At 33.6% G+C, this 10936-nt stretch overlaps 1 protein-coding gene across 1 annotated transcript; it reads left to right on the forward strand.

Annotated features, from left to right (window-relative positions):
- Positions 1–5494: 5494 nt before the first annotated feature.
- On the forward strand, positions 5495–10230 carry LOC127705189 (RNA-binding protein RO60-like). Its single transcript, XM_052209499.1, has 2 exons — positions 5495–5849; positions 8191–10230. The coding sequence occupies exons 1-2, from the start codon at positions 5599–5601 to the stop codon at positions 9623–9625; spliced, it is 1686 nt and encodes a 561-aa protein (XP_052065459.1). The 5' UTR covers positions 5495–5598; the 3' UTR covers positions 9626–10230.
- Positions 10231–10936: the final 706 nt, after the last annotated feature.

Raw genomic sequence — 10936 nt, forward strand, 5'->3', positions numbered from 1 at the left:
TCTTATTTTTGCCACATCATTCTCTCAATTCTAGGCCAGTTTGTGTACACATTTTAATAAGACGCACACCTTGCACTATTCTTGGACCGAAATCTTATCCACGTTATTATTTTTCACTTTCAAACATTTATTGGGGGGAGGAGCGCGAGACCAATATACCGTTATTTACATACCAGACCGTACTTGTTACCGGAACTTTGGATACAACAAACCAGGTACTTCATATCTGAGAAACAGACAATTTTTGTCCTCAATTTTAAGAATTCGTTTCAACATTTTTGTATTATTCAAAATTTTTAGTCAAAATGTGTTCTACAAGGATCACTAGTCCTTCGCCTTTCATTTGATACATAACTTGCCAAAATATATTCTACATAGTTTGATATTTAATTTTTCACCTATGCGTAGGAACTACTTTGTTTTAAGTATTATATACAACTCAAGTTCCAGTATGTTCTTTTTGACCTGGCCCAATTAGTTGATATTACATCTAACAAAGTCTTTACGGATTATTTTTGCAAAGAATTCCGCTCAAGCCAGTGCTAGGGGCCGTCTTAAACTTGCAGTGAGGTGAGAGTTGTTTTGCTCCGTGTTGAAGGCCTCACTGTGACTTTGACATCAATAAAAGTGCTGTTTCTTTGCTTTTTTTGTTTTTGCTGTGCATGCACAGATTTTGTGTCATGGATAGGTACTCATATCCTTTGTTTTTCTATTTCAAATCTTGAGCACCAGATTTTACATCTTGTGCACTGGACTTTACTTCTCCAGCACTGGACGTTACATCTTTAGCTATAGACTTTAAATCTTCACACTCAGTGCTAGACTTTCCATCTCGTGTTCTAGACTTTAAAAATCACTACTCTTTAGTATCTGTATCAGACCAACAGGGCTCGATCATACAAAACCAATGTCAAAACTAGAAACAAGTTAAAATGACAACCACTATATAGAAGGTTCGTGAATTTTGACGGTCGTAGCCGATTGACAATTTGGTAGTTGAAAGTTTTATTCAACAGAAGCTCTCAACATAGTTCCAGAATATCACAACCGATACCAGACGATCTCAACCTGGCATAATTTATATATAAATAATAAATTCAGCTTAATAAAATCATTCGCATAGAAATAAGAAAAACTGTTATCATACGTTCATATTGATTAAGAAAAACTGTCATCATACGTTCATATTGATTAAGAAAAACACTGATACACTGAGATATAAACGTCAGCTTTATTTATGAACTCACTTGTCATTTTGTCGAATACTCACTAAGCAGGCCGCACTTACCTGCGGGGAAAAGTGATTCCGATGTCATTTTAGATTATACTGTTCCGAGTAGTAAACGCGACACATTCTTCTATTTTACAAAATATTTACAAAATATTCACAAATTAACAAAAGATGGACGAAAAGTCGACCTACCCTATCTGATATTTTATACCAGAAAAGCTTAGGAAGTGCCAGGATCTGCCAGTAAACTTTTTTCTCGGTAAACCATTTGGTTGAGATTTTATGGTTTACCAGGCGTGTTACCGATCACTTTGACATCAGTAATCAAATTAAGAATATGTTCTAATCGGATGTTAGGTTCAAGTTATCACTTAAAAATCCAAATATTGAGAATCTATCTAAGTTTTTGGTAAAAATGGTTGTCATAGGATACTTAATTCCTATAGCAGCAATGTGCCGTAGATAAATTTGTCAAGAAGAGTTTCATTTGTCATTTCGGGGCCTTCCATAGCTCGGATTATGCGTTATAGGTTTTACTCATTGTTAAAGGTCGTACGGTGACCTATAGTTGTTAATTTCTGTTTCATTTGGTCTCTTGTGGAGAGTTGTCTCTTTGACAATCATACCATATCTTCTTATTTTTAAAACAACACATTCAAATGCATAAAAATCATATCAAACCACATTTTGATCACAGTACTGTTGCATTATTTCAAGTGATGGTGTAATTTAGATGAAGAAAAACATTACATATGAACTATGTATATTGGTCCGTGTAACACTTATCAATTCAAAATTTCAAAAAGTTTTGAAATTTTAGATTTTTGGAATTTTGATCAAAGTTTTAAAATATCAAAATTCTAAATTTTTTAAAAGTTTTGAAATTTTGAAATTTTCACCAAATAATTAAAAATTTTAAAATTCTAAATATCGTTTTTAAATTTGATAGTTTAGATATTTGATCAAACTTTAAAAGTACTAAACTTAACGTGCAGTTTTGATTATTTCGCTTTTTGAAAGTTTGATTTTTCAAATTTTTGATTAACATATCAAAAATAGAAAAGGGGCGAAAAGAGGGGTACCTGTAAACACGGCTCTGATTATGATCATTCTTAGTTAGGAATAAAAAGCACGAAGTATATCAAATCAGTTTTAATTACAAACTAAATGATTAAATGAAGAATTCGGATTTTTATATCACAGTATCCTGAAATTTTTAATGTTGTGCATCTATTAAATTTTTTTTTAAACCTATTAAAAAAAAATCTCTAATATTTGGTGTCCCCAGCGCCCAACATTTGGTAGTAACAGTGAAAACTGACCAACTCGCACTAAGCCAAATAGTATTATTCGACTTTTGAGCGTTCCTGATGAAGGTAGATCCAGAAAAAGCACTTCGGTCGTATGCAATTTTGAACGTTTTGTTTTCATTTTTGATCGATTGCATGGCGATAATATATTGCCTTTTATGATTGATTCAAGTTCCAATAGATATAAAAAGATGTGATATGAGTGCCAATGAGACAACTCTCCATCCAAGTCACAATTTATAAAAGTAAACCATTATAGGTCAAAGAATGGTCTTCAACATGGAGCCTTGGGTCATACCGAACAGCAAGCTATAAAGGGCCCATAAAATTACTAGTGTTAAACCATTCAAACGGGAAAAACATCTGTCTAATCTATATAAAAAAAGAGAAACGCGAAAAACTTATCTGAAACAGTAGTGTAACATCACAACATAGAAATACACAGAAGGAATACTGAATTTATGGTGTCGCAATGAACGTTGTGATAGGCGTGCTTCAGCTAGCCCCTAGACAAAAATGTGTACTAGTTCAGTGATTATGGACGTCATACTAAACTCCGAAATATAACAATGAACTTAAATTAAAATCATACAAGACTAAAAAGGCCAGAGGCCCATGAATTGAGACAGGCGCACAAATGGGCGGGGTTAAACATGTTTTGTGAGATCTCAACCATCCCCTATAACTATAGCCAATGTAGAAAAAACAAACACATGTAGCAATACGCACAGCAAAACGCACTTTACAAGAAGTCCAAGTCCTACGTCAGAATAGGAAACAAAAGAAACTGACAATGATATATAAATTAAAAAAAGGACTACTAGCAGTTGCTGACATGCCAGCTTCAGACCTCAATTAAACTAATTGAAAGATTATGTCTTCATCATATGAATATCAAGCACAATCCCTTCCTGTTGTATTTATTGCTAATTTGTTATCGTCCTGAACATGCATGAAATATATGCCACTGGCAACCAACAATCGATCATTTAAAATAGTTCGTTTACATACAAATTACAAAGAAACTTAGGTTTCAACTGCCTCGGGCAAAGTAGCCCTTAGATGGATTTTGTTATGGCCAAACACCTTTTCAATAGTTTCGGTTCTTATATTTACTTGACTTTCAAATATTCAGTTTTCAGCGTTCTGTAGGTGAATGCTTTAATTAAAATTCAGCGTTTTACATTGTCCTGATTTTTCGAGAGCAACATTGGTGTATGGCTAAAAATTAAAAATTCATCATGCAGACAGCGTGGCACTCTCTTTACACGCCCCATTCTTACTAGACAGGTACTGTCTTTTTTAACTTTGCTGAAAGTTGATTGTCGTACGCTAACTTAAAAATGCACAAATAACAAATACGGAACTAAAAAAAAACCCGTTTCCATTTATTTGCTATTTTAAAAAAATTGGCGGATTGAGTACCCCTAATCGAACTACGTATATGATAAATGCATATACTTTTTACAAGCATCAGTCCAAACGTTGTCTACAAAGTAAAAATTTAACTTCAAAAGTGGGGGTATGGTTGTTTTGTCGAGGTGAGAATTTTTTTTCGCGCTAAGCGCGAACAATTCTATTAAGTTTTTCAACGTAATTAATCAAATTATTTGGTTCATAAGTTAACACTATATGGCATGGGGAAAATCTGGATACAGAATATTTTTTTTTTGTCCTCTGCTTGTACAGAATATGTTTCCCCCTCAAATTGGGGATCAGATATCTTTTTAGGAAAAAGACATACCCCCCTTTTTGAAGTTAAATGATCGTTCCCTGACTAGGCCCCCACCTTTTCAAATTCATAGATCCGCACCTGAAAAATGTACCATTATTGTGGGAGGTCAAATATATTGTCACCTTAGTGACAATATTTATATTTCGGATTCCCAAATAGATTACCTTTTATCGCTGATATAAACTTTTAAAAATTAATTTCAATTTTCAAAATGCCGGCACCTACAAATGGATAGATGAGCGCTTAATGTACAGCTGCAACAATTGACGTGACATAAGTATGCAGGCTGAAAATAATGTTAATGGTATACGCGGTTTATATGATATGAATGTGTTCAGCTTTTACAAAACCAGAACGATGAGTTTGATGTTAACGTTTACTTTATTTGGCCTTTTTAATTTTATTTGACTGTATTGGCCTTTTTAGCTTAATTTGATTCGAGCGTCACTGATACGTCTTTTGTAGACGAAACGCGCGTCTGGCGCAAATACAAAGTTTACATCCTGGTATCTATCTATGGTGAGTTTATGTAGATACTTTATAACAGTATCCTGGCTCCAAGCTACTAATATTTGGTCTTACTCATAAATTCAGCGTAAAAAAGATATCAACAACCACCCACATTCGAGGCTAGCACAACGTTCATTGAATTCATTTTTCCTACTGTACCAATACTGAGAACTAAAATCAGAATAGGAAACAAAAGAAACTAATCAAAATGACAATGATATATAAATTAAAAAAAGGACTACTAGCAGTTACTGACGTGCCAGCTCCAGACCTCAATTATTGAAGATATTTAGAATTTTAAAATTTTAATTATTTGGTGAAAATTTCAAAATTTCAAAACTTTTAAATAATTTGGAATTTTGATATTTTAAATCTTTGATCAAAATTCCAAAAATCTAAAATTTGAAAACTTTTTAAAACTTTGAATTGATAAGTGTTACACGGACCTATATTGATATAAGATAAGATAAGATATTTTATTTCCAATTATGGGCCCCAAAGGGCATAAACATTACATCAATAATTTTTCATAATACAATACAAACAATGAGATAAAAAAAAAAAATTTAACGAGAACTATTTAAGTTCTATATAATCATCTATGGTATTACAACAACGTATAAAAGTAGTCATAATTGGAAATTCTTGAACTAAAAATAAATTATTTAGTCTGTGTTGACTACGCGTTTACTCCAAGGCAATAAATAGTTCGGTGTAAAGCGTAATGAGTCAGTTTTAGCACAGAAAGCAAACAATAAACAAGGTTCATTTTGACTAGGAGTGTATACTCTGGGTCCGGATTTTAAATCAAAATGTCTAGCTTGAATATGGAATTTGATGACGAAGACTCGATTACTTTCCAGAGTCAACCAATGGAAGAGGATACAATTCCTCAAACCAAGCCGTTGACATATGATATGGTTCCTAACTCGGCTGGTGGATATTCTTATGAGATCAATGACGAGACACGGTTACTGAGATATCTTTGTTTAGGAACAGAGGGAGGGTCTTACTATGTGACTGGCCAAGTTTTGAGGAGAGAAAACATACTGTGTATTGATAGGTAAGGATGTGGTGTGAAAACGAAAGTAGAAAACCAAATTGCTAATGTTGGGTAAAAGCCAAAACAAAATCGGAAATTGACACGTGACAACGAGTCATAATGACATAATATTTGGCCAATGCGCGGTGTTTCCGATACATGTTTTCCCATGGTTTAAATTTATTTATGCAGCCTATCCGTTTTTGACTGCTCATTTCTGTGATATGATATAACATAGCGTTTTCTAGAATTGACCTTGAAGTTTTTTCCGATTAACTGATCTTTAGTTTTTCTATCATCTCATCAGAGACGAATATATATACTGTTATAGAATGCTCTTAGCTGAACAGAACATTGTGGGATTCAGTTCATGAAAAAAAATATTAGAAATTTCTTAATCTACTTAAACAAGATTTTTACATTTTGGCATTATGCCATAGAAAAAAAAATATCCCGGCGCATTTCCGCTAGCTCTACCAACCCAAATTTCAAGGGCCTACCCTGAAGATTTTTTTAAATTTTTGAACAAACTCTATTAAACAAACTCATAAAATATATTTTCCCTGTTTAAACCAGTCAAAAACTTGTTAAAAGATGAGATTACATGCCTACCTACCGACCCTAATTTTGTTCAGCATATTTATATTTAAAAGCGGAAACACAGTTATTATTCTGTTATGACTTAGCGTCGATAAAATACGTTACATGAAGTATAATAATTGTTTCGATTGCATTTCTGAATGATCGGTTCATGTAGTAATCTAATTTGAACTTTCGGCGTTTTATAGAATAGAAAAGAATAGAAGATTTTTATTTCCCAAATTTCAGGGGCCATAAAGGGCATAGAATTAGTTACAATTGATTGACATAATTGATAATTACAACAATAAACATCGCAGTGTACATGTAAATGTATATTTAGTATATTAGCATTGGCCAACAACAATATATATATTGTGAATAAAAGAATAAAATTACATAATATGCATTCATTCTCAAATTATTTACTAGACTTGGTGTCAATATTCATACCTGTTCTCCTTAATTCAAAACATTTTATATATACATTGTATGCAAATGTGGAGAAAAGGACCCCAAAATATACATGTGTGAAATGTCCAAATATATCTTGGACACTGTTTCAGTATTGTCTGTGTAGTAGTAGTCCAAATAATTGTCTCCGTAATTCCTTTGATATAATAAATGTCAAGTAATTGTCTGTTTGTACAGGTCTTTCAATTGGGAATAAAGGATATCAAGAATATGAAATTCCAAGTTTTTTTCAAGTTTCTAAATGAAATTATCCTACATGTGTAATTACTGATTACTTCCGCACAGTTTTCACTGTTCTATAAAAACGAATGTAGTTAAAAATAAATCTGGAATTCTGGATCACTTATCAAACTTCCGACTGCAAATATAAATGTTTGAGCCAACGAATACATTGAAATCTGCATTATTTCCTTTTTGTAAAATTGGAAATTTCAAAATATGTCTATATATAGAATTTTAATAATTGATCCATATATCAATGTTTTAAAAAGTTTAATCTATAAAAGTGTTGATTGGAAAGAAGTTGCATGCATACAATTTGGACTAGACATTTGTTATATAAGACATGTAGAAGAGTATAATTTATACACTGAACATTTAATTCCTTTTCTCGAATAACTTGATTTCTTGTAAAAGACTGGTTTGTTAAAATGTTTGTAACAATGATTCAGACATGGACGGTAAAACTTTTCATCGAACTTTTTGTTTTAAACACTTTTATATTGCATGTTTGTGGTACTTGTTAAACTGGTAAATAATCTTCGGGTCATCTTGGCTTAATGTCTGTGACTGTTGGATCCATCAGACTGAAGTATAAATGGTAAATACATCGGGGAATCCGATGCATTGTTTGCTAGAGAAAGTATCATGAATGAATTTACAGACTCTTTGTTTACCTATAGATGGTTTTTGTGTGTGTATTTTGGTCGGTGTGTCCTTGGCATATACTCACACCTCTTTTTACTCACATTAAAGTCGCATTTTGCATAATGTATGCCACTTTTTTAAATGTAAAGTATCATATGAAATTCTTGTAGAGGAAAAGTGTCGAATATTCCAAACGTGTCCAATAGACGACGTGAAAATGGTAAATAATAAAAACCATCTTAAAAAGCTATTGAATTCATTTTTTTCTCACTCTGAGCATTTTAAAGTTTTGGTAAAAGTTTGGGTTTAAACATCTTCCAGGAAATATCCACCCCTGGTTTCTGAAGATGGACAGTATTAAATATCTCGAAATAATCAATAAATATCTGTCATTTTATTTTTATAAAATGTTTAATAAAATTTACACACTTTTTAATTGCAGACTGATAATGAATGGAAAAGGTCCAGATGCAGTAAAATTGATAAAAGACGTGAGTGTAAATGGTAGAGCCTGCAAACAAACACCAACAATAAATGCCTTAGCCATTTGTGCAAGATCCAACGACCCGAAAACAAAAGCAGCTGCCTATAGCATATTGCTCGATGTTTGCAGAATACCAACCCATCTGTTTGAATTTGTCAACTTATGCGAGCAAGAAAGTGCTGGTTCGGGATGGGGAAGGGCTCATAGATCTGCCATCGGTAAGTGGTATAACCAGTTTGAAAAAGATCCCAAGAAGCTTGCATTACTAACAACGAAGTACAAGGCAAGACATGGCTGGAGTCATAAAGATGTAATTAGACTCGGGCATGTGAAACCAAGAAATAGTCCGGTCGGTTTGGTCATCAGATATATCATCAAGAACATGGAAGATGCAACATTTATGCCCCAGTATGATAGAAATCCAGAGATGGCCTCGGTTAAAGCTTTCCTCGACGCAGTTGAACAGGCTAAAAAATGCACAAAATCAGACATTGAGAAATTGCGCGCTTTGATTGCTGAACATCAGTTAGTTCGAGAGCATGTACCTACCGACTTACTGGACTCCAAAGAAGTTTGGGACACAATGCTTCGTCTGATGCCGATGACAGCAATGATAAGAAACCTTGGGAAAATGTCAAGCCTAGAGTTACTTGAAGTCGATTCGTTTGGTGAAAAACTTGTAACCGAAAAGCTCGGAGACAAGAGTATCTTGAAAAGGTCTCGAATACATCCATTCACCATTCTGATAGCATGGAACCAGTACAAAGCAGGTCGAGGCGACAAGGGAAAACTTTCATGGCAGGTTAATGATAACATAGTTAAAGCACTCGAGAAAGCTTTCTACGAAGCTTTCAGTTTCGTACAACCAACTGGTAAAAAATTCTGCCTAGCAGTAGACGTGAGTGGTTCCATGAGACAACCAGTCATTGGTGCGTCGTCCATTGAAGCCCGCGATGCATCAGCTGCAATGATGTTATTAACGGCTAAGACTGAGAAAGATTATGAAGTTGTTGCTTTCTCAGATGAACTGACAAGGATGGATATAAGAAAAGAAGACACCTTGGAGACTGCTATTCGGAAGTGCTCTGATCTTCCATTTTCAAGTACCGATTGTGCCTTACCAATGAAATGGGCCATGGAACATAAGAAGAAGTTTGATGTATTCGTCGTGTACACAGATTCTGAAACGTACTACGGAAATATTCACCCAGCAACTGCGTTACAACAGTACAGGAACCATACCAAAAATCCGGAAGCGCGGTTGATAGTGGTCGGTATGGTTAGCAATGGTTTTAGCATCGCCGATCCCAAAGATCCGCTAATGATGGATATCATCGGCTTTGATACTGAAGCTCCAAAGGCTATGAACAATTTCGTCAGTGGCAAATTTTAACTGAATAAAGTTTTTTTGGACTATTGATTAGAACTTTTAGTTGAAATAGACGTAACATTTTCATATAGATATCGTGGTTTGTGTTTGTTATATAATGCATCCAATCACGTGACATTGAATTCACAATTGTTTATGATTTTGCTTATTATTAATACCATGAACTATTATTGGCATAGAAAATTAACACCATTAGCTACACAAGTCTTATATAATTGTATACATGACAATGTCGTAAATTCTTAAACAATAAACGATATTTTGCAAGATCTGACACAATGATATCCGATAAATATACCCTATATATGTATATTCTATGCATACTACCAGAGACATTTATACACATATATGTGTATGTCTCTGATACTACTCAAACTTTGCACACTCATTTACTTTGTACGCAAAAAGGGGCTGTAGATTTTACTCAGAAGAGTACGTGTAATCATTTCATTCGTATTGATGATATTGTAAATATCTTTTCATTGCTGTATTTTGATTTTGATTTTGATTTTGTTTGTTTATCATATATGTATATACAATGAATTTTTTTAAATTGTTACCATGCAAGTGTTAATTAGATGAATTCAAATAAAAGATTTACAAGTCAATTTTGTTTAGCTAAAATTGAGAATGGAAATGTCATGGTTAGGTAAAACAAAAAAAAGTTTTTGTTTAATAGAGTTTCCATCTATAGGAAAATATGGTATGCAGGTAGGAATCATTCTTTGTTTTACTTCGATTATAAAGTGACCGCGACTGTAATTTTATCAACATTGACTACCAAATGAACATACAAATTTATAAATTTAATCCATCTGCAGCGCTTTTTCTGTATTTACCTTCATCAGGAACGCTAAAACACGATAATTTGTTAGCCAATGATGCACAAAATAAACGCGAGGAGCTTTACGACTGAAAGGGACCGAAAAGAATCGAACCCATCTATAAGGTCAACTTTGTCTGATCCAGAGGGAGCCTTTGAACTGCCAATGAAATTTTAGGGTAGGTATGGAAACCATTAAGATCAGTACTTTTTATACGACAGCAAAATTTCGTCGTCGTCGTCGTCAGAAGACATTTGGTTTCCAGACAATAACTTGAGTACACATGAGTGTATGGATCTCTATGAAATTGTACGGTCTACCACAAGGTTCCATACCACAACAGAAATGTTGGGATTGATTTTGGGGGTTATTGAGTTAACTGTTTAGGAATTAAGGGTCCAATACAAGCATTATTCTTGTTTCAGGACAATAACTTGTAAGTGTATGGATCTCTATGAAATTATACCACATGGTTCCATACCTCAAAAGG

This window comes from Mytilus californianus, unplaced genomic scaffold (assembly GCF_021869535.1).
Source record: "Mytilus californianus isolate M0D057914Y unplaced genomic scaffold, xbMytCali1.0.p SCAF_6, whole genome shotgun sequence".
Lineage (NCBI taxonomy): Eukaryota > Metazoa > Mollusca > Bivalvia > Mytilida > Mytilidae > Mytilus > Mytilus californianus.